Source organism: Hylobates moloch, unplaced genomic scaffold, assembly GCF_009828535.3.
Source record: "Hylobates moloch isolate HMO894 unplaced genomic scaffold, HMol_V3 SCAFFOLD_11, whole genome shotgun sequence".
Classification (NCBI taxonomy): domain Eukaryota; kingdom Metazoa; phylum Chordata; class Mammalia; order Primates; family Hylobatidae; genus Hylobates; species Hylobates moloch.
The window spans coordinates 32,531,045-32,556,283 of record NW_026652286.1 but is presented as its reverse complement, the minus strand read 5'-3'; the positions used below and the strand labels follow the sequence as shown (position 1 = coordinate 32,556,283).

The window sequence follows — 25,239 nt, the reverse complement described above, 5'->3', positions numbered from 1 at the left end:
AAGTCAGTCCTGAAGAATAACGGGAAAGTTGCTCTGAAGCTTGAACATAAGGGACATGTTGGGAAATACTGGGTGGTAATGCTAAAAAGAGGTGGCATGGGCTGGAAACAGGGTCTGGAGAGGAACAAGCACCAGGCTAAGGAGTTCACATCTGAGTTGAGAGAGTTTGGGGAGACACAGGTTTTCAAGGAGATTTTACAATGACAGCTGTGTTTTAAGAGGCTGAAACTAAAATCAGATGGAGGAATAATAGGCTGGGGACTCAGACAGCAAGAAGACAATGGCCTTGTGTGAACCTGCTTGGCCTTTAGGCCAGCAGGAATGCTGAGGCTAGGAGGACTTCTGGGGCAGCTCCTAGATGCAATGGTGTGGGGCTCTATGGCTAACACAAACAGCAGGATATGGTAGTGGCAGTTCCTGGGACAAACCCTACATGTCTCCTATAACTCGAAGCCACCTTTGAGCAAAGAACACAGAGAAGCCTGGGTTCTGGGAAGAGCAAGCTGGAGAAAAAAGTTCAGGTCTGGGCTCTGGCCATGAATGACTCTTTTAGAAGCCTCTGGGGTCACTGGATTGTAGGAACGTTAGATTCAGAGCAGGAGCTCATCTAATTCAGCCCTCTATTCTTATAGATGGGAAACTGGAGGCCCACAGAAGGGGCAAATATTGTCTAAGGCACTATAGAACACTTGTTTCAGAGAAAGGTCAAGCATCTCATTGAATTCATGCTGGAGGAATTTCTATGTTTTATTTAATTATTCATTTACATATCTCTTTCAGTGGGAAATAAAATTCTAAGAAGAAGAAAATTGTTCTGTTCATCTCCTTTCTCATCTAGCTGGGGCTTGATACAGAGCAGATGCTCTGCCTGACCCCCAGGACCACACTGTCTCCCCTCTTGACCCAGACAAAAGCAGGGTGTTAGGCTTGTCTCAGAGCTGGCCAGATGTGGAATCAGAAAGAGCTGCCTGTGGATGGAGATAGAGCCTGACTCTGGACCCTTATAAACTCATGAGGCTTGGCCTGCGACCAGTTTCTATCTCGGCTGTGTCCTTGGTGACATCTCACGGGTGGCCGTGATTATGGCTGTTGCCATGAAGGGGCTTGCTGAGAGAGAGGAGAGGGAGGTTTTGGTGTGGCGAGGGGGTATCTTGTGCCTGGGGCCACTGCAAGAGGAAAAAGCCCCTGCCCAGCTGGAGAGAGAACAGCCCACAGGGAGATTAACAGCCTCAGATGGGCACCTAGGATACATATTTGGGGCTTAAGGCCAGTGCTTGGTCTGGCCTGAGGCTGTTCCTGCAGGGACTTCACCAAACTCACATATTTGTTCTCTTGCTGTCCTAAGAAGCTTAAAGCCACTTCTTTAAGAACAGCCTCTCTGTGCAGTCTGCAAAAGTCTATGGCTTAACATCAACAAGATTTCAAACTGAAGTGTGTTTTGATGCACCTCCATCCCTGCATTTAGGATCCTAGTGGGGAGGGCTGAAGCTGGAGATTTCTTGAAAAATCAGAGGGATTTGGGCCATAGATCCTGCCAACCCAGGCACCAGGGTTTGCGTCAATGCTGGATGGGTAATTGGTTCTTAAGCTCTTGGTCAGCATCCTGTTCTGTTTGTCTTGTGCTGTATACTTGGCAGAGGGCTTCCACATGGAGAGGAGTGAGTTATACTTGTGAGCAAGCTTACTTGTAGGCACAGGAAAATAAGTACTCTCTCACTGTGTTCCATGTTCCTCAGAGAATATCCTGGGGAGGCAGTGGTGTTTTCTTCAGTTGTGGGGTCATTATGCCCTTCAGGTAGCAATCATGGATCAAGCAAGTTGGATGGAACTTGGATGGGTGAAATTCTAGAAGGAGACCAGAAAGAACTTGAGTTCACAACATAGCAAAACCCTGTCTGTACTAAAAATACAAAAATTAACTGGGCGTGGAGGCGTGCGCCTGTAATCCCAGCTACTGGGGAGGCTGAGGCAGGAGAATTGCTTGAACCAGGAAGGCAGAGCTTGCAGTGAGCTGAGATTGTGTCATTGCACTCCAGCCTGGGCAACAGGGTGAGACTCCATCTCAAAAAAAAAGAAAGAAAAGACTTGAGTTCTAATCTGGGTTCTATCACAAATTTGCTGTGTGACTTGGACAAGTCATTTATCCTCTCTGGGCCTCAATTTCCTTTTGTGCAAACTACAGAGTTGAAAAAAAAACATTTCTGAGAGCCTTTTTTGTATAACATTCCAGATTTCTTGCTTACATTATGCCAATAGGAATTTTGGTTAGGACCCTGTCTTCTGGATTTCTATCCCGACCAAGGGCTGATTTTTCACTTTGCCTGAATTATACCTTTCACTCCTTTGGTCTTTTAAGAGATTTATTTATTTATTTTTTTCCACAGACCATCTTGCCTGACAAAATCCCTCCTATTTTCATGGAATCATATGGGGATCCAAAGTGGTGTCTTAATGTCATATCCATTATTATATTTTAGTTTTTAAAACAAATGTGCCAAGTAATCAAATATATATTATTATCGCCAGTTTGCAAATGAGAAAAGAGGCCAAGAGAAGTTAAGTAACTTGACTAAGATTACGCAGTTAGTTACTGACAGAGCTGGGGCTAGGCTGCAGGTTTCTTGGCTGCTAGTCTGTGTTTGGTTGTGTCACTTTTTGGACTTGGGAAGGGGCACCATAAGGACTGCATGGGATAGGGCTTGTGGGATTCACCAGGTGACAGAATTATCAGGATGAGAGCACCTGCCACCACATATCTGTACCATGTAAGGTTGAAATGTTCTTAGCTTTGGGCAGCCCCCACCCACCTGGACCCAGAGGTGAGGGGGTAGGCTGGCCCCTGCACCCAGCTATGCAAAGATCAAGGCTGCAGAAAGCCCTCTGTGGCAGCTTTTACTGACAATCCAGCCCTGCTGTCTGCTGTGTTAGCAGGGTGGTGGGTATCTGGCCAGTGCCTCTTAGTCAACCTTCTCTTCTTCATTTTAAGAAGCTTTTTTTATCTGCTTGGTCCTGGAGCTAGGTTGGCTCTTTCTGGCTGCAGAAAGGGGCTTTTAAAGTAACCGTCTTAGTTTATTTCCCTTTGGGCCAATCCAGCCAGATCTTTGCTTGGGGCAAGAGGGAACCTCAAGGGTAGAAGTATGTGAGCAAGAAGGAGCTCTCCCCTCACAGACCAGTCAAGAACAACTGGACATATTCTGCCTCCCCAACCCCATTCACTTTGTGTTTGTAATTTGGGATCTGTGTGTGAGAGCTCTGAATAGATTGCCCCCATCTTCCCCTCCTTACTCATTAATCAAGTTTCCATATTTTCTTGGGTCTATTTAGGGGCTTGCCATTCTGTTCTCTATGTTTATTCCAGGGTCAATATCCCGTTGTATTTATTAGTTTTTAAAAAGTCTTATTATCCGGCAGGAAAAGTCCCTCCAATTTTTTTCAGAAATATTTTGGCTACACAATTCAGATTCAACTTGTCAAGTTCTAGAAAAAAATCCTATAGGGAGTTGATCGGAATTGGACTGAATATTTAGATCAGTTTATGATGAATTAACATTTCCCTATCATATATATGGTATTTCATATGCATGAATTATCTATTAACTTATCTTGGCCTTCTTTAATATATCATTTAATAATGTTTTACAATTTTCTTGAGAAGGGACTTGCACATGCTAAGGTTCATTTCTATGGCCCTTACATATTTTTGTTGCTTTGTTAATGGCCTCTCTTCTAAATTTTACTCTGTTTATGCTGGTATCTAGAACTACACTTGACTTTTGAATATTCATTTCTGACCAACTTTCTAAAACCTTGTATCAATTAAAATAATTTTTTGTAGATACCCTTGGATCTTCTACATAGAGAATGAGGATGAATTGCTAGTTCATATGTTTTCATAAGAATTAGGGAAAGATACTGTGTCTGCAGGGACACAGACCCGTGGACACCTGGCTTGCCAAGTGGACTGCAGGTCTGTGCCTGGTGGACCCAGCCCTGTGTTGGGGTGGCTGGATGAACGCAACAGAGGCCAGATTCAGACTCCGTGCTCTTCTGGCTGTGTGCTGTTATGCACAGGCAGATGTGGCTGCCTGTGGAAAACCACGTCAGCTGCAAATAATGGCAGTTTTGTTTCTTCCCATTCTAATACATTTTCTTTCTATACTAGCTAAGATCTGTAGCACTATAATGAGAAGAAATTGTTGAGAACTGGGCATCTTTATTTTGTTTCTGATCTCACAGGAAATGCTTTCATTCAACGTGTCATCAAGTATATTTCTTGTGGTCTATATTTTTCTTGGTGGATGCCCTATAATCAGTTTAAGAGATGTCTCTTCTATTTCTAGTTTGCTAAAATATTTTATGAATAGCTGTTGAATTTTATCAAATTATTATTCTTCATCTGTTGAGATGGCCGTAAGATTTTTTCCTTCTTTATGTAGTGAGTTTCACTGATCTGTTTTCTAATGTTAAAATAGCCATGTATTTTTAGGCTAGATCCAACTTAGCCATGATATACAATCCTTTTCACATATAGTGGATTTTGCTTGCTAGTATTTTGTTTAGTGTATTTTCATCTGTGTTTCTATATGAGATTGGCCTGTATATTTCTTTTCTCGTGTTGTTCTTGTTCAATTTTAGTATCAAAGTTATTTCAGCCTTATACAATCAATTGAAGTGTGTTTTCTCTTTTCCTATTCTGTGGAAGAGTTTGGTTATTTTTCCTTTGAATGATATAAACTCACACTTCTCTGGGCTTGGTGTTTTCCTTATGGGAAGATTTTCAACTATTGATGAATTCTTTCAGTGGTTATAGATCTATTCTTTCTTGAATCAATTTTGGTAAATTGTATTTTCTAGGAATTCGTCTAACTTATTTATGTTTTCAATGACATTGCATAATATTCTCTTATCTCTGCTGCATCTGTAGAAATAAACCTCTTTTATTGCTAATATTATTTATTTGTTTCCTCTTTTTTCTGATTTTTTTCCAGATCTTACCAGCAGTTTGTCTATTTTATGTTTTCAAAAACCAACTTTAGTAATTTTGTTTATGTTTGTTTTGTTTTGTATTTTGATTTGTGTTTTATTTAATGTTTGTTCCTATCTTAATTATTTTCCTTCTGATACTTTCTTTAAATTATTTTCCTCTTCTTTTTAAAGTTTCTTAAGTTGGAGATTATTATGTTGGAGAAGTTGGAGATTCTTTGAATTTTCACATTTTTTCTAATTTAAGTATTTAAGTCTATAATTTTTGTTCTCAGTTCTATTTTATCTATATACTAAATGATTTTTAATATGCCTATTTTCATCATCATTCAGGTTTATTTTCTAATTTCTGCTGTAATTTCTCCTTTGATCTATTGCTTGTATATTTAAAAATATACAACTGTATGGGGTACCTATGTTGGGGTAGAGATTGCAACCCCGGTGTCAATCTTTTGAAATTTGTTGAGGCTTGCTTTAAGGACTAGAAAGTAGTCGATTAAAAAAAAAAAGAATGATTCATGAGTGCTTGAAAATAATGTGTAGTCTGGGTGTTCTATTCATTAACATTAATTCTAACTTAAATGTGCCATTCAAATATCCTATATCCTTACTGATCATTTTCCTGCTTGATCTATCAATCAATGACAGAATTGTGTTGAAATGTGTGTGATTCAGGACTAGTTCATTTCTCCTTGAAGTTTTATCAATTTTACTTTGCATATCTTAAGACTATGCTATTAGGTATATCTCATTATTATATTTTCTTAATGGTCTGAACTTTTAATTTTTATATAGTGAATCTCTTCATTACCTTAAAGTTTGTTTTGTATTATATAAATACATTAGCATCAGATTTCTTTAGGTAAGTATTTTTATGGTATATCTTTTGTGGCCTTTAACTTTAAGCTATTTTAGGTCTTTTTGTTTTAGGGATATTTCTTGTAGCTAGCACATAGCATACACAACTTCCAGTCCCCTCCATGTAATGCACCCTTAATAATCTCTGCTTATAACTGGATAGTTTAGCTCATTTCCCCTTAATGTGATTACTAGTATACATTGATATTCCCTTCTACATATTTTCTTTCTTTGTTTGGATTAATTTTTTAAATTTATTACTCATTTATTTTTTCCTCCTCGACATAGTTGGAGGGAATTGTCTCTTTCTCTATGTCTGCTCTTTTAGTTAATTACTTTAGATATTATAGCATTAATAATAACCTAAAAAGCCTAAATTTAATTTACATCTCTATTTTTCTTCTCCCAAAATAGAACCTTGGAGCACTTTAAACAGCTTTAGTCATATTCTTCTAAATTCTATACAATATTTTAGATTCATCGTTACTTATCTCAAAAATGAGGGATTATAATTGTTTCTTTTTTCTTTATTTGGAGGCAGGGTCTTGCTCTGTTGCCCAAGCTGGAGTACAGTGGGGCAATCACAGCTCACTGCAGCCTCAACCTCCTGGGCTCAAATGACCCTCCCACCTCAGCCTCCTGAGTAGCTGAAAACACAGTTAGGAGTCACTGCACTTGGCTAACTTTTTAAATTTTTGTAGAGATGGGGGCTGCACTATGTTGCCCAGGCTGATCTTGAACTCTTGGGCTTAAGTGATCCTCCTGCCTCAGCTTTCCTAAGTACTGGAATTACAGGCATGAGTCAACGTGCCCGGCCCTGTAATTGTTTCTTAGTTAAAGTTTCTTTGGATTTACCCACAGTTTCAAGCAAGTTTGCTCATCATTCTTTCTTGTATCTCAAACCTTCCATATAATATTACATTCTTTCTGCCTGAAGCAAATCCTTCAGAATTTCCTTTAGTGTGGGATTTTTGGTTGTCTGAGAATGTTTATATTTCATACTTATTCTTGAAAGATAATTTCTATGGATATAGAATTTTGAGACAATTATTTTCTATCATAATATATTTTCCTGTTGTCTGCTGTGTTTCGTCATTGTTATTAAGTGGTCATCTGTCAATCTAGTTTCCTTTTTCCTTTGATTGCTTTCAAAATCTTTTGTCTTTGGTGCTCATTAATGTTATGAGTTGTCTAGGGTGTGTATGTATATGTTTTGTATTTATCTTGCTGGGGATTCATTGGGATTTCTGAATTTGAATGTTGTTTTTTCTTTCAAAAAATCCAGGGAACTGAAATTTCAGCCACTGATTCTTTGAATATCACCATTTACCCCATTCTCTCTCTTAACTTTCTTTGCAAATATGATGAAATGCTTGTTAGATCCCATCACTCTATATTTCTTAGCTTTAGTTCTCTCATATTTTTTCTCTCTTTGTCTCTCTGGACTGCATCTTGGTTAAGTTCTTTTGTTCTATCTTTTAGTACACTAATCCATTTTTTAGCTGTGATTAATCTGCCCAATGAGTTTTTCATTTTAATTATTGTATTTTAATGTAGAAAAGTTCTACTGGGTTCTTTCTCAAATTTTCTTGGCCATATTTTATAGCCTTTGTTCTTTGAAAATGTTTCCATGACTCTCTTTTATTTCTTGAAACTAAATTCTCTAATCAAGCCCCCTGTCCCCACAACAGATAATGTAAATTCAGGCCACAAGCCTATCTGAGGCCCATATTGTGGTCATTAATTCTCAACTCTCATTGTTGAAAATGTGATATAGACGGTTTATTTTCCATTTACTCTTAAACTGAGTTTCTGGTTTTCTGGATCCCTATTTGATTCCTCCCCTTGGGAAGTTCCTAGGCTTTATCACGTCTCCTTGCCCTGTACACATAGGAAACAGAAGTCCAGAGAATACAACATTCAACAGATGTTCTCAGGAAAAACCAAACAAAACAACAACAAAAAACTCCCTTCAACTCTTGCTTAGGTTTCCTGGTTCTTCTTTTGCTTTACTTTTGGCCTCTCCAGATTTCTTACACTTTTGCCAGCTCAGTAATATATTTAAAAAACATTAAAAACATCATTATTCATCCTTTAAAATTGTTCTTATGGAGAAGTATTTAAAGTATCTGGGCTACCATATTGTTGGAGATAACAATGTTGTATGAGTTTTCTTTATAAGGAGAAGGATTAATTGTCAATTAAAAAGCAGGTGCTAAAAATAGTGGCTCGATATGCCTCTCTAAAAGAGAAGGTAGAGTCTTCACCCTCACCCAACATATTAGCTGTGTACCTTAGCAAACGATTGAACCTCTCTGGGTCACCATTTCCACTTTTTAAAGTGGGGATAATAGTAGTACTGATTATTTTGGACATTTGGAGGAATACATGAAGTTATTTATGTAAGACACTTAGAAGGGTTCTTGGCACATAGTTAAGTGCCTAATACCATATTTCATTGGATTTAAGATGCTATATATTGTAAGATCCTTGTTACTTCATGAAAAAGAAAATATGGTTCCAATTAAACGATGACACAATGCCAAGATGCCATTGACTGAAACATACATCCCAATTTTGGTTGTTAAAATATGAAAAAAAGATATCTTAGAATGACCTGGCTATAGTAAATTTTAGCTATTATTATGAATAGATGCATATGAGCAAAGAAGGCAGTGGTTGAGAAACAGAATCTCAGTCTCAGAATTGATAGAACTTAAATGTTTGTAGGTATTTACTCCATTCCACCATGATCCCATTAATTTTTGGACTCTGGCTGTATTGTGCACGAGTTTACTTCTTTGTCCGGAGGGCTGTCATTAGACAAACAAAATATTCCACCATCTCCTCCAGGACTGAGGAAGAAGTGACTTCCATGTGTGTAGCACATTCATAGGTGCCTTATATATAGCATTTACTTTAGTTCTCACAATTAGTCTCATTAATTAAGACTGGTTGCCATGACCCCCCAATATTAGTGGCTTAACATGTTGCTTATTTCTTGCTTACCCCACAGATTGATGTGGATTAGGTGGCTCTACTCCAAGCTGCGAGTCAAGTCTCATCTTCCTCCTTTATTTATTTGTTTATTTTGCTTTACCATATTGTGGCTTTCAGATTGCTTTGGCATCACTCAACAGGTAGAAAGGGGAAGAGAGAGGGAGCATCAAGAAGGTACACCTTCTATTATAATATAATTTAAACTTCTTTTTTAAGACCTTACCACTTTCTTTATTCCTATTTGGAGGGAGAAATTAGTGTAAGTTAGGGTGTTTGAAGAGACCTGCCAAATGAGGTGGGATTAGAGATGAGTCCTGAGGCATTGGAATTACTTGGAGATAGAAAAGAGAATTGAGGGATTTCAGTCAGGATGTGCTCGGGTGCCATGACCAATGCATAGAATTGTGGAAGTGCAAGATGTTTTTGGAGCATCATAGAATACTCTGTTGGTGGAAAGATTAACATTGGGCTCCTACTCTGTGTTAGACACTGTGCAAAGCACTAGACCTAAACAAGTCTTGATAAAACAGTATTCTGCAAATGGCTTGTTTTTCATGTTTGATCCATTCTGTGCCCCAGATAGATGTGGATCATGTGGCCCATGTACCTTATACCCCCTGTTTCCAAACATAAAGGATTCTTTAACTGAAGATGTTATGACAATGACAACAGGATTTGCTGAGAATGACTGTGTTGTGCTCACATTCCGGGATATTCTGTTACATACAGTGGTTGTAGAATAGGTGATGGTTATGTCTTTTGTCCCTTTTTGTTAATGAGCTGGTGAGAACTCTTCACCCTTGTGGCCAAGCCAAGGTTTTGGTTCAGTCTGGAATCTCCTTTGAATGTCCTATACTACTTTGGTCACATAAGATGTGAGCTGTGATATTAATTGTTTCTTCTGGGTCAATTTTACTAATCACAGAAAATGTCTTAGTGTTTTTGTCTGCGTTTATTCAAAACATGGTTTATTTCTTAGTCCATTTTGTGCTGCTACAACAGAATGTATAATAGAATGGTACAGACTGGCTAGTTTGTAGTGAATAGAAATTTATTGGCTTACAATTCTGGAGGCTGAGAAGTCCAATATCAAGACGTCCATGGGTTTGGTATCTAATGAAGCCATTCTCTTCTTCCATGATGATGCCTTGCATGCTGTGCTCTTTGGAGGAAGGAAGACTAGATGCTCACATGACGGAGGTAGAAGGGCCAAGAAAGTGAATCTACTTATGTAAGGCCTTTTTCTAATGGTATTAATTCATTCATGAGGGCTCTGCTCTCATGACTTACAGGCATATCTTGGAGATATGGCACATTCAATCCCAGACCACTGCAATAAAGCCAATATTACAATAAAGAGAGTTACAAAAATTATTACGTTTCCCACTGCATATAAAAGTTATGTTTATACTATACTGTAGTATATTAAGTGTGAAATAAAATTGTGTCTATGTCTAAAAACAATGTACGTATATAATTAAAAATACTTTATTGCTGAAATGCTAATGATCATCTGAAGCTTCAGCAAGTCATAATCTTTTTGCTGGTGGAGAGTCTTGCCTGATGTTGATGTCTGCTGACTAATCAGTGTAGTGGTTGCTAAGGTTGGGGTCGCTGTGGCAATTTCTTAAAATAAGGCAACAGTAAAGTTTGCCACATCAATTGACTCTTCTTTTTATGAAAAATTTCTTGGTGGTATGCAGTGTTTGATAGCATTTTACCCATAGTAAAACTTCTTTCAAAATTGGAGTTAATCCTCTCAAATCCTGCCACTGCTTTATTAACTAAATTTATGCTATGTTCTAAATATTGCCTCTTCACTAGGAGTAGATTACATCTTAAGAAACTTCTTTCTTTGCTCATCCATAAGAAGCAACTCCTCATCCATTTAGTTTTGTCATGAGGTTGTAGCAATTCAGTCAGGTCTTCAGGCTCCACATCTAATTCTAGTTTTCTTGCTATTTTTAACCACATCTGCAGCTGCTTCCACCACTGAAGTTTTGAACCTCTCAAAGTCATCCATGAGGATTGGAATAAACTTCTTCCAAATTCCTGTTAATATTGATATTTTGACCACCTCCCATGAATCATGAATGTTTTTAATGACATCTAGAATGGTAATTGCTTTCTAAAAGGATTTCAATTTATTATGCTAAATCCATCAGAGGAATCACTATCTACGGCAGCTACAGCCTTACAAAATGTATTTCTTAAATAATAAGACTTGAAAGTCAAAATTACTCCTTGATTCATGGGCTGCAGAATAGATGTTAGCAGGTGTGAAAACATTAATCTCTTTCCAGATCTCCATCAGAGATTTTGACAACTAGGTGTATCATCAATGAGCAATAATATTTTGAAAGGAATTTTTTTTTCTGAGTGGTAGGTCTTAACAGTGAGCTTAAAATACTCAGTAAAACATGCTATAAACAGATGTGCTGTCATCTAGGCTTTGATGTTACATTTACAGAGAATAGGTAGAATATATTTTGCATAATTTTTACAGGCCCTAGAATTTCTAGAATGGTAAATGAGCATTGGCTTCAACTTAAAGTCACCAGCTGCATTAGTCCCTAACAAGAGAGTCAGCCTGTCCTTTGAAACTTTGAAACCAGGCTTTGATTTCTCCTCTCTAGCTATGAAAGTCATAGATGGCATCTTCTTCAAATATAAGGCTGTTTTGTCTCCATTGAAAATCTGTTGTTGAGTGTAGCCACCTTTGTCAATAATTTTAGCTAGATCTTCTGGATAACTTGCTGCAATTCTCCATCAGCACTTGCTGCTTCACCTTGAACTTGTATATTATGGAGATGGCCTCTTTCCTTAATCCTCATGAACCAACCTCTGCTAGCTTCCAACTTTTCTCCTGTAGTTTCCTCACCTCTCTTAGCCTTAATAGAATGAAATAGTTAGGGCCTTGCTGTAGATTAGGCTTTGACTCAAGGGAATGTTGTGTCTGGTATCATTTTCTATCCAGACCACTCAAACTTCCTCCATATCAGAATAGGCTGTCTTGCTTTTTTATCATTCGTGTGTTCACTGAAGTAGCATTTTTAATTTCCTTTAAGAATTTTTCCTTTGCATTAACAACTTGCCTAACTGTTTGGCACAAGAGGCCTAGCTTTTGGCCTATCTGGGCTTTTGACATGCTGTCCTCACTAAGCTTAATCATTTCTAGCTTTTGATTTAAAGTGAAAGATGTGTGACTCTTCCTTTCACTTGAACATTTAGAGGGCATTGTAGGGTTAGTAATTGGCCAAATTTTAATATTGTTGTGTCTCGGGGAACAGGGAGCCCGGAGGAGAGGGAGAAAGATAGGGGAACGGCAGGTTAGTGAAGTAGTCAGAACACATACAAAACTTATTGGTTAAGTTTGCCATCTTATGGGGGTGCAATTTGTGACCCCCCCAAAACAACTACAATAGTAACATCAAAGATCACTGATCGCAGATACAATAGTAATGAAAAATTGGAAATATTGTGAGAAATTACTAAAGTGTGACACAGAGACATGAAGTGAGCACATACTACTGGAAAATTGGCACTGATAGATTTGTTTGATGCAGGTTTGTCCCAAACCTTCAATTTGTAAAAAAAAAAAGAAAAGAAAAAAGCAGTATCTGCAAAGCACAATAGAGTGAAGTGCCTCAATTCCCAACACTGCCACAGTGGGGATTAGGTTTCAACCTATGAACTTTGGAGGGGAAACACTGAACCACAGCAATCTCTGTGTGCTAGGTTTTAAATCATATTTCTTCTATAGGACGCTTTGCTTCTTTCCAACATATTTAATGTATTTTGCTTTTTAATTTTCTCTGGTGGAAAGCAGCTCTTTGGATCTGAAGTCTGGATAGGAAATGGATCCTTCATTGGCCACAAAGATGGATATCATAAAACTTCTTACGGAGTACCATTAACTAGCCTGCTGGGTCAAAGTAGCTTCTGGTATTATTGTTTCACTTTATCTGAAATATCATGCAGGCTACATCATCTCGTGTAATTTTGACCACAACCCTGAGAAAAGGTTTTATTCCTATCTTACGGATGTAGAAGCTGAAGGTCAGAGAGGCCTTAGTAAGAGACAAAACTGGGATTGGAATCCCAACTCTGAACTTTTGGATTTTCAGGACCTCACCAGGCTACCTTCTAAATGTTATTAAGCAAACTCCAATTTAGAGGATTTGAGGAAGAAATAAAATCAGAGAAGATTGGATTATCATGGTTGTTGATTCAATGCTGTCATTTGTTCAAGGCTTTAGATTTCAGAGAAAATCATATTTGTGAAGTTATAAGAGATTGTACAATTCTCTCTCCTATGTCATTTTCCCAAGGGTATACAGACCCCTCCAACCTGGGTCCTCATAATGACTCAGAAAGGGAAATAGCTTGCCCAGTGTGCCCTTTGAGTATGATTTATGAAACAGGATGTATCCAAATTTTCACCACGTTGGAGCTATTCAATTTTCTCTAATGGCCTTTATCTGAGAGTTATGTCTATTCGTGGCAGTCACAACCAGTAAGTCATTAGCTTAAAGTATGCTGATTGTTAATTTTAGCACCCTGGGCCCTGGGCCCAGTGGGAGAGGTCTCTCGCTTTTGTAAATCGAAGCTAAGGAACATTTGAGCAGTTGGCAAACATTCACATTAGGAAAAGTTAGAAAGTAAGAAGGAATAATTTAAAAGTTAGAGTAAGAAGCAGTAGAATTGTTGGAGCTGAGGAGGCAACAGGATAGCTTTTTTCTGGCTGCCTCCCAACTGCTAGGCACTGTCCTCACCAGAAGAGAGGTAGAACCAGTCTTTAGATCAACACCTACTGTGTGCCAGGCACTTCACATATGTGAGCTCACTAATGTGCCTAGCATTCTTATTTTATCCTTATTATAGATCCCATTTTATAGACAAAAACCCTAATGCTCAAGGTCACACAGCTATTAATGGATGGAGCTCACATTTGAACCTGGGCAGTTGACTCCTGAATCTGTATTCTTAACCAACAGAGCTCTGGATGAGGGTGGCTAAAAGGGCCAACCAAGCCTCCCTTGGAGCTACATTTTGCCTAAGATCTTGAGATCTGGGCACCAGATTCTCACTTTTGGTCATTAAATAATTTTCAGCTCAGAGCTAGCTCCCAGAATGCCAGTAAGTGCAGCTTTCTTCTGTGGCTTAGGGCTGGGAGCTCCTCTGATGAGTAGCTGGTCAATCAGAGCCCCAGAGCCAGGAATGGCCCACCCTGAGACACAAGGTGAAGACAGCCATGGCTTTCCTGATTCCAGGAGCCTGAGCTTTCCTCTGAGATAGCCACACAAGCTCCTTCAGGGGAGGCTGCATGGACAAGCTGGAGCTCTCTAGAGGATGTGTATTCATATAAACCAGGTGCTGGCACACATGGGCACCAGTGAGGACACCTTGACACTAGGCTCCTCTCTCTCTGACCTCTGGGGACTCATGGGCACTTCTGAGTTAACCTGCCTGTCCCATTCCAGAGCTGAACTGAATCTGAACAGGACTCAGTAATTTCCCTGCCCACTCTTTATTTCCTCGTACTTGATAACCACAGCAAAGGGGAAAGTGCAAGCATACTTGCACTTTCCCAGTTTTACAGGTGGAGAACTGAGGCTCCATTGACTTCCTATGGTAAACCACTCTGAGGCGCTGGTGGGCCTGTTCCCTCCAGCCAGGCAAAGCCTTATTTGGATTTTCCCATGGTGGGAATGAGGAAGCCTGTGTGCATGTCCCAGGTGTAGCCTGGCTTGCTGTGTGACCTCAGTCGTTGCCTTTTTCTTTTTTTTGATTTCTTTCTTTCTTCTTTTTGTTTTTTTCTTTTAGAGGCAGGGTCTTGCTCAGGCTGAAGTGCAGTGGCATAATCATAGCTCACTGTAACTTTAAATTCCTGGGTTCAGGCAGTCCCCCCACCTCTGCCTCCCCAGTAGCTGGGACTATAGGAATGCACCACCATGCCCCATCTAATTTTTCTTTTTCTTTTTTTGTAGAGATGGGGTCTTGCTATGTAGCCCAGGCTGGGCTCAAACTCCTGGCTTTAGGTGATACCCTTGCCTCGGTCTCTCAAAGTGCTGGGATTGCAGGTGTGAGCCACTGCACACAGCCTCTCTTCTTCTTTTGAACTTGTCTCTCCGTTGTCCACGTTAACCCGTCTGTGCTTCTGGCTCCTCATCTGAAAAACGGAGATAACAATAGTAAACTACCTCATGGGGTTATTTTGAGGACTAAATGTAAAGCATTTAGAACAGTGCCTTATACATAGTAAACACCTAAGAAGTGTTTCTCCCTGTCTGCCTCCTCTTCCTCCTCCTCCTCCTCCTCATTATTATTATTACTACAAGGTGGTAATCTCTAAGGCCCCCCTACTAGTTCTCATACTCTGAGAGTATAATGTGAGCTCCTCCAAGAAGGCTGCCTGGACATTGCCTGGGAGCTGTAGTCTTAGCCCTGTCAAGGTCATGGATGTATTTGTGTAGATGAGATTCCTATTGCCTTCTAGGTAAGGCCTAAAAGGTAGATGTATCCAATTAATCAGGTGGAGGCTCGGGACCTTGTCTGAGCTTTGTTGAAACTATTTTGGCTCCAGAATTGAGGGGCAGAACAAAGGTCTGGGTGGGGCCCCCTCTACCTGATGCAAGTCGTTCTGGGCTATCTAGCCAGGGTCTCAGGTCCTGGAGGGGATTCAGCCCTGCTCTCTGAGTCCTGAGGTCTGTTCTGCCTACTTGTTGGGCTCTGACACCTGACAGCTGTGAGAGGCTATTGGGGCTTCCTCCAGGGAGCTAGAGCTGTCTATATTTCATGAGGCTCAGTTCATTCAGCAGGGCTGGGTGGCAGCTTGCTTGGTTTCTTGTGCCTCCCCTGGGAACGAGGGCTGTTAAAGTATCTGATTGCTGCAGGATGCCAGCCACCACAGCTAGCAATAGCTCCAATGACTATTGCCACCCTTGCACAGGTCACATAGAGGTCCAGAGTAGGGTGGGGAGGGAGATATGTTGTGAGTACCTCCTAGAGCTCTTTGCAGCCCTTCTTTCCACTCCTAGGTTCCTACCTCTCCACCCCTAGGGCTTTTAGTGCTCCGACTGAAAGCTTGCACCTGCCTCTTAAATTAACCCCTGTTGCTGGTCTTACTTTCTGGAGTTCATCCACTCCACTGGTTACCATGAGTACTGAAATTCCACTCTGATCATTTCACTCCCCTGCTCAAACACCTTTGATGGCTCCCTATCACCAATAGGACAGAGACTAAATAATCAGTTCCTTTCATAGTCAGGGCTATAGAAGCACCTTCCCTCCAGCCTCCTGAGAGAGATTTGGGTCCCCAAATACTTGCTCCATTTTCTGGTTTCTTTGCCATGGCTCACACTGCTCTTGGCACTGAATGCCCTTGTCCCATCTTCCCCTGGCAAAATCCCTCCCTCCATTTGAGGCCCAGCTCAGGTGTCACCTTCTCTAAGGTGAAGAAGTCTTCTGTATTTCCCTAGCTGAAAGTGACCACTCCTTTTTCTGCATTCCCATGCATTCCCATGCTGAGATAGTTTCCTATAAACTCCACCACCAGGCCGGAGTGCTCCAGCCTTCTTGAAACACTTGCAGTTCCCTAATCTCACCATGCTCATGATTCTGTGTCAAATGCTCTTCCTTGTGCCCTGAACACTCTTCTTTTTAGCCCCCTGTCTGTCCTATGGGAGAACTTGATGAACACAGAGCTGGGAGTGGAGAGGGAGGCTGCCTAGTTGGGTACGATCACACAGTGAGGACTGCAAGAACTCAGGAGGGACAGGCAGCTTTGTCTCAGTGGATGTTAGGATGCAGAGAGCTTTCTTTTTTTTGTTTTTTGTATATATATTTTTATTATACTTTAAGTTCTAGGGTACATGTGCACAAAGTGCAGGTTTGTTACATATGTATACACATGCCATGTTGGTGTAGAGCACTTTCAATGCACAGTGCATATGGTATGCAAAGGCTCCTCCTCCCCACCCTGAGTATTCATCTCACTGAATACTCATCACGGCATGGTGAAATAGTTACCATTGTCTCCAGTTTATCTGTGAGGAAGCTGAGCTTCCTTCCACAAGAACCCACCCAGTCAGTGAGCAAGTGTCTATTGATTGTTATGCACCAGCCTATGTCAGGCACAGGGGGTATGGCAGTGGCAGTGAGCGGCACATTCCTCTAGTCCCTGCTCCCCGCCTTCGGGGGAGAAAGACATTAAGCTCTTATTAAGCCCCTAATGTTACAGTTAATTATTTAATTACAATTGTGATAAAGTCTATGGAGGAGAAATACCGAGGGGACTAGGGAATCTTATAATGAAGGACATGACTGAATCCATGGGTCAGGGAAGCTGCCCTGAGGAAGTGGCATTTGTTCTGAGCTCTCACCAAGGAATAACTTGGTGAGAGGAGACAGAGGAGAGGTTGTTGGGGTCAGAGGAAGGAGTACCATGAAGGTGTTGGGCAGGGGGAGGCGTGGCTTGCTGCAGGGATGAACAGCAGCTGGAATGGCTGCAAGGCTGAAGGACAAGAAGGGTGGTTAGACAGGGACAAGATCCATGTGAGGCAAGTAGGCCATGGCAGGGTTTGGTCTTTGTCTTAGTAGCACCAGGAAGCCATTGAAGGATTTTAAACAGTGAGTTGATGTGATTAGATTTGCGCTTGAGATCACCCTGGTGGTGGTGTGGGGAACAATTTAGAGGGGGGCATGTCTGGAAAGGGGCGAGTGATGAAAGGAAGCCCTTGCAGAGGTCCAAGTGAGAGATGCCAATGCCTTTGACCAGGGAGGCGGTCATGAGATGAAAAAAATATGATGAGGATAATTCTCAGGCAAGACATCCAGATCTAGCCTCTGGGCTCTAAATCCTGTGCATTTTGCACACACCGGGGAAGGCAAATTGAAGAAAAGCCTACATTGTAGTCCCATTTTAAGGTGTAATCTGCATGCCAGGTACAGAGGAACTTGATTCTTCTGCAGGTACCACAAGGCCTCAGAAAGAAATCTTTCAGTCTCAAGCTCCTAGTCCTGTGCACCTGATTGGTGAATCCTAGGTCACGTGCTTCTGCTCTGTGTGCCTGATTGGTGGCACCTAAGTCATGCATTTTACTCTTGCTGCAAAGGATTCTGGGAAACAAGTGCCTGGCTTTTTAAGTTTCTATGTTGGGAGACAGGTTTCCACTTCACTAAGACTCTTAAGCAAAGGGATATTTCTCAAATGTAGGAAATGGGTTCATATGTTAGAGGCCAGAAAGAACGATAAATGTTTACACATGGATTGTCTTGGTGCTCACAACAATCTTGTGAGGTTGTCTATTTTTGCCCCATTTTACGATGGGAAACAGATATGGAAACACTGGAAAAGCACTGATTTCTTCCTCAGTAAAGCAGTACTCTCTAAGAGCCTTTTCAGCTCCAAATGTAGAGATTCATAATGATGGACAGCTCTGTTGCTTCCAGCTCTTGGACTTTCTGAAGTCTTTGAGAAAGAGTCATATCTGCCTGGTGCTGTCCAACTCCTCTTCGACTCCCCAGCAGCCTCCTCCCTGTTCCTAGAGCTGCGGCCAAAGCTTAACTACTTTCCACAATACTTACTGTCCCCTCTCCCTTCCATGTTGACAGCCCTAATATTGACAGCCCTAATGGGATTGCAGATTAAGCAATCCCAGACATACTTGGAGCTGTACCTGGATCGGCCCATTAGACAATGGCAGAAACCATCTTTGCTCCTGATTTTAATTGAATAATTTACTGTAAATAGCCTCCATTTCCTCCACAAACCCTGTGTCGTTAGCCAAATGGAGGTGAGCAAAGGCTGCCTCTAATGGGATGTGGGCGCAGAGATGAGTTGTCCAAATGGAGCTGTTGTCACAGCAAACATTGAATTAAATCAGAGACACTTAAGACTTCAAGTCTTTCTTGTAAACTAGTCACTTCTGATGGGAGCTACATAGCCCAGAGCCCTGAAGAAACAAGGCTGCAGGATCCATGGTGGGATTTTCAGTGAATTAGGAAAGGCCCTGGGATAGGTGATGGAGGGATTTCCTCTTCCCTGCTCACTCCTATATGTGTCCTTTTCGCCTCTCTTCCTGGGAAAAGCAGCAACTCTGCTCTGAGATGTATTTCTTAACTCTTCCTTCCAACAGGAAGGGTACTTCTTCTTGGACACTGCTATATACCAAGCACAATATCGGGGACTTTTGCAAGTAATCTCATTTAATCCTCATGATGCTCCTGGGAAGTAGGTGCAATTGAGGAAACCACATTTTCAGTGGGTGGGCAATTTTCCCAAGGTTATGTACTTATCAGGTCAGGATTTGTACAAGACAGGATTTGAATCTATCAGATTCCAAAGTTCATGTTCTTTTTGCAACACGAGTGAGGACATAGTACAGGACCAAGGGCTTGTCTTGAACTCAGTTTTGGTTTCCTAACATTCTGTGTAGCTTTGGAAGGAGTTTATTCTTCAAGTCTGCTCAACAGGATGAGTCTGACTTAGGGCTGTGGGAGTGGGTGGGTGCGAGGGCTTCAGACTGAAGATGGAACTTTGCAGTAGGAGCTTCCCTGAGGATAGCATGCTTTAAACAGGTCTCTTTGCAGCTTTAACTGGGACTATGATCTCCCCTCCCCTGATCCCTTTAGGGCCTATCTCTGTCCATATGACTTTCACAAAAGTGCCAATAAATGAGGAACAAAAGAGAAATGTCCCCATTGTCAAGCCACCCGTCCTCATTCCGTATGACTGCAGTGTTTGCTTTTCTTCCTGAGGGCTGTGTCACTGAGGGCTGGCACTAGGTGAAGCTGGAAGATTTACAGTCTGGGAAGTGGGAGCAGTAGGCAGTGCTGGTGAGAGGGAAGAGTGCTGGGCTGTCTGAGAAGGGTCCCCTGGGTTGGGTGTTGCCATTTGGGAATGGAGTCAGGCTGTCTGTTAGCAAAGGCTGAACACAGGCTCTTATTTTCATCTGCTCCAGCACCTCCCCTTCAATCAACAAACCTGGATTCTAGTCCTCTGCCACCTACTAACCTGTGCTTCTCACTGAATTTAAGAGGTCTCATCTGTAACAAAGGATGATGATAGCATTAAATGAACTAATACTATATGAAGCATTTAGAACAGTGCCTGGCACGTAACACACGCTCAGTAAATATTAGCTATAATTATTATTGTTATAGACACTTTATAAACATCAGCTGGGCTAAACAAGTATTTCCTATCTCGCCTTCCAGATATTCTTCCTCATCCCTAGTGAAAATGAGCTGTGATTCCTCTGAGAGCTAATCTGATTCACAACCCAGACTTTGACCATGCAGGTCATTGGGTCAGGACTGTTCCCATTCCCACATTCAGCAAGATTTGGCTTTAGACATTAAGGAATCTTATCCTTTTGGGGTGAAGAGGCAGCCAATAATGACACAGTCTGTGAATAGGGCAGTGATGCATATGCAATCAGATGTCCTTAAGGTGCCTCTCCAGCCTCTGGGAACACAAGAGATCACATGAAGCAAGGTTTTGTGAGCTGGCAGCTCCCCCTGCATAACTGCTGGGAAGCTATGGGTCAAAAAGATGAATGATGGCACCTCACTGGGGTGCTTTAAAAAATCAAGATATATTAGGCTTATCGCAGTTCCCTCAGCTAACAGCCCAGAGGCTCCTAAGGAAAAGAAGTCAATTGTTTTGCCTTGTTGCTGCTGTGTTCTAGCTGGCTTCTTGTGCTCACTGCTTCTTTCCGAAGAGTTCACAGGTTGGTCATCCAGAATAGGCTATAGAATGTATGGTCACAGAGCTGTATTTCCGGAATCTGCCTCTTAGAAATTCAGAACACTTTCTTGCATTCAGGCTTCTGCTCATGACAACTTTTTTTTTTTTTTTTTTCTCTGGGTCCCTCAGAGATGACTTGAATCAGAGTCAGAGGTTCCTCTAATACTCTGTGGTATGTATGCTTCACCTCATCCTACAGTTTCCTTTTGGTCCAAACTTCAAAGGGCCCTGGAATTTTCTTAGTATTTTCCTGTCTCCTCTCCTACCTTAGGCTCTAATCGCCACTTCAACATTTTTACGTTGCCCCTTTTCTTCTCAATGATGAAGATATTGAAGTAAAACAAAATCTACTTGCTCACTGCCATCTAATCACATCTTAGCTTTTACCCTGAGAAGTTGGTATTTTCCTTTTTTGTACTTTAGTCAAACATATCAAAAGGGAGCAAACGCCTCATTTTATTCTTCCTAGTTTTTATTTTGTGCCATCCCTTTCAGTCTACTGGCTCGCTAGATTCCAAAAATATACCTTCTCAATAATGACAATAATGATGGAAATAACGATGGTGATAACATGCTAATGAACGCTCATTGAGCCTCTCGCTGTGCTGAGTGAGTGACCTGTATCTCATTTTCTGCATCTCCCTTAGCATAGCTGACCAGAGAGCTGAGCACATAGCAGACTTATAGGACATAACAATAATAACAGCTAACTATTTATTTAGCTCTTACGTTGGCCGTATACTTCCACATTCCTAATCTCATGTCATCCTTATACTAGCTCTTTAAAATAGTTATTATTTTATATTATTAAAATAGATATTATTATCCTCAGTTACAGATGAAGAGATGGGGCTCAACATCAATGTATTAAAAATTTATCCCTCTCATTCTTTCAACAGACGTGTAGAGTGCAGGCTAAGTGCCTGGCCCTTGGCTCAGTTCCAGAAACACATGTGGTGTCTATCCTCAAGAAGCTCACAGTCTAGTAAGCTCCACAGACAAAGAAACAGGCAACGGCAGTAAGTGTCTGGAAATATCTAGCACCCTAGTTTATTCTGGGCTCCTGCCTCCCCACACTTTTCAGACTGACCATTTTCTTCTTTCTTCCCAGCATTATGAGGAGTGCTTTGTGTTCACCCACATCATTATTAAAGTGCTCCTCCTCCATTCTTTTCTATAGGGCTCCCGTGTAATCACGGAGTAAGACTCTTCTGTTGATGTGCCCAGGCAAAGGTGACAGAATCTGCATATTCCTCAGGGAGGGCTTACTCATGGGCTTGGAGGAGTTGGCAGAGAGAGAGAAATGAAAAAGAGATTGTGTACAAAAAGGCCTCCAGGAGCACAGCAGGGACAAAGCGAGGGAGAAAAATACAAACAGGTGGGTAGCTGGTTTGGGTTTAAATGTGAGGCACAGGGAAGCCAGCTATATCCTCAGTGCTGGGATTGGGAGTCCCCAGAACCTGGATTACTTTTATTCATTAGGATGCTTTTGGCTGTGTAGAACAAAAACCCTCACTCAGACTGACTTAAACGACAAGAGCTTTTATTTTCTTAGATAATGGGAAGCCTAGAGCTGGGCCAGACTCCAGCATTAGTTGATTCAGTGGCATAGTGATCAAGGACCCAGCATTTTTTTCTTGGTATGCTAACTTTGTTCTCCAGCTAGTGCTGCTCGTGATCGCAAGATGGTCTCTAGCAGCAGTGAAGTGAATATGCTCCCTTGTTCAAGTCCAACAGGAGACATACTGCCTCATCTTGCAACTCTCTGTTGGGAGAAAGAACACTTTTCCTAGAAGCAATCCTGTCATGGCTCATTGGCCTAAATTGAGCCACATGCCTATTTCTGAACCAATCACTGGCAATTTGGGTGCAATTACATTATCTGAAGTGGAATGGATTTGGGAAAGCAACCACTATGCCAATAACAGGGTCACATTTTCCAGGACAGACTTAAGCATAATCACAGTGAATAAGCCAGTTCTACAGTGGTAATAGCCAGGGAATTAGAATATAGAATTGCCAGTTTTAGCAAGTAATACAGGATGCCCAGTTAAATGTGAATCTCAGATAAACCATAGATACTTTTTTAGTACAAGTATGTCCTATGCAGTACATATAGGCTGTGTGTCCCAATATTTGATACATACCAAAATAAGTCAGGCAAATATTTGGCAATTGGAATAAGAAAATATTTTAGAGATATAAAGTGGGCTAGGGACTTAGAAACAAGATCAAATCTGGGTTCTGCCTTACTTGTGTGAGGATACTGGAGTGTAAATGGTTCAAAAGAAGAAGAGGGCTAAAAGGCTTTACCTCTTTGTCTGCTTTGGTTCCTTGTGGCCTGGGACCGGGAGAGAAAGTGATTGCACCTCCTCTTTTAGGGCCTCGTTGTGCCATCCTGCCCTCTATTTTCAGGGTCACAACCACTGCGAGCAGGCCTTGCTGCAGATTGGGATCAACATGATGGCACTGCCTGGAGGTCGCCACCTGGACTCCGTCACCCTGCCGGGTCAGCGGTAAGTCCTACAGCTGTCACTCCAGGCCAGGCCTGCCCCATCTGAACCCTGACTGAGGCCCAGTTCCAGCATCCTGAGGCTGCAGGTGACCCCATCTTCCCACGCAATTTTCTGGGGAGGAAGCCGAGCATAAGGTATTGGGGATGTCATGTTCACTCAGCAAATATTAATGGAACTGGGCCCTGGGACACAGAAAAATCAGGCATATCCCAGCCCCTAATGAGCTGAAGTCTAATGCTGAGGCTGACCATGAAACAAAGAATTGAATGGGTGTGCTAGTAACATAGAGGATGCCAGAGGAGGCTCCTGATCCTGCCTGGCTAGGGGACTAGAGCCACTGGGGGTCCTTGGCATTAGTGGAGGCCCTCTCTGAGGCTTTTGGAAGGTGTCATTCTACCCTTGGTTGTCTTCTCTTTTGCCCAGAGCATCAAGGAGAAAACTGAGCATAGAGCTGATCCTTGGGAAGTACTTGTCCTGAGTTGGTCAATGAGGGAGGGTGGGAAAGGCACATACTGAGAAGAAGGTGAAGCCCGGATAACAAGGTGAGAGGGGCTTGAGAACATCCTGTCTGAAGAAGAAGACACTTGGGGCCACCAGAGGTGCCTGCACACAGCTGGAAGATGTGGTAAGGCAGGTGCAGGTTTGATGTGGCTGGTCCTGGAGCCTGAACCTGAACCAGTATTAGAAGCACCAGGGTGCTAGATCTTTGCTGCCCAACTGTCCCAGTTTGCCGGGGCCTATACTGATTTGGGTATGGAAGTCCTGTGGCCTTGAAAAGTCCTGGCAAACCTGGAAAGTTGGTCACTGTAATGTAGGTTTGGTCTATAGAGGAGCTCAGTAACCTCAGAGTGCTTGGGGATTCCACTTAGCCTTATTTATTTATTTATTTTGTTGAGACATTTTGATGGGGTTATTTTGAGGCAACACAATCCAAGTATCTTTTGTAAAACTATGAAACCATTGTTTTATTTTGTAATGTTTTGTGTTACATATTCCATGTATCACTGACATTTTACCTTTATCCTTATCCCTCCATCTGAATTACTTGGGATTTCATCTTACTATGTCATTAATTTCGATATTGTTTGGTTATTGAGTATTTGTTTTGGAGTATGTGTTGCTTTTAAAATCAGAAAAAAATTATTATTTGTTAAAAGTCTACTGGAACTGGTTTAGCCTCTGTGTACACACCCACAAAGCCATCATTATAAAGAGGTTTTAGGATGTGATATACAATTCATACATGTTCCTGAGGACTCAGAGCATGGTTAGAAATGCCACTCAGAATTTCCTCTGCAGCTGGAAGCCAAGAATAAGAGATCATATAGGGGTCCAATTATCTTTGCACACAGCACCTCTAAGGTGGAACTCAGAGATGATGAGATACAGACCTGTCAGGATATATGTGGTTTCCTAAAGAAGGGGCCTGCCTTAGCCTGGAATGGCTGATGGCCTTTCATGAGACGGGGAAGTAGGGTCAGCTTTGTACACATGACTGCCTGGCTTCAAGGCTGAGTTATACTTCTTACTAGCTGTGTGGTCTGTGCAAGTTCCTGAACTCTATCATCTGTTCCTCACTTTTCTCATGTAGAAAAGGGGGTAACTAGCACCTGCTTCATAGAGTTAATGTGAGGATTAAATACATCTATATATGCAAAGTACGTGTCACACATCGAGAGCTACATATGCAGAGCCATTACTTATTGAGTGCCTGCTGCTGTGTGTTGGAGCTCTTCACGTAGGTGATCTGGGGAAATTCTTCCAGAAATTCCTCTCCTGACCCTTAATCCTCAGCAAGTGACCTGAGTGAGAAAAAGAAATCATAGGCAGACACTCTCAACAGCCTAATATTTAAAACCAGGAAAAAGTGAAACTATCCTGGTTGAAGTGAAGCCTGAGTCTCTCCTGTCCAAATAGTAGGTTGGGAACTGTGTAGCCAGGGGGTAGCAGCAGCTCTGGCTATAGGGCTTTGGGATCTCTCCAAACACCCCCTTGCAGTCCTGGTATGGTCAGATCTGAACCTGTGCTGGGGTTGAGGAAGCCATCATCGCAGGGACATTTAGGACAGTGGTTAGGAGCGCAAACGCTCCAGCTTGGTTCTTGGTTCTGCTACATAGTAGTCATAACTTT

The 25,239-nt window shown here is 41.6% G+C and overlaps 1 protein-coding gene across 5 annotated transcripts in view; it reads left to right on the top strand.

Annotated features, from left to right (window-relative positions):
- The window catches only part of INSC (INSC spindle orientation adaptor protein), a 136,528-nt gene that overhangs the window by 13,108 nt on the left and 98,181 nt on the right, over positions 1–25,239 (top strand). For 3 of the 5 annotated variants that reach the window (XM_032168020.2, XM_032168018.2, XM_032168019.2), the window contains exon 1: positions 22,981–23,109. In XM_032168020.2, coding sequence (XP_032023911.1) covers positions 23,054–23,109 — 56 coding nt within the window. In that variant the 5' untranslated portion in view covers positions 22,981–23,053. Of the gene's footprint in view, positions 1–22,980; positions 23,110–25,239 lie in introns of those variants that run through there. The other 2 variants (XM_032168017.1, XM_032168016.2) reach the window with 2 other exon arrangements.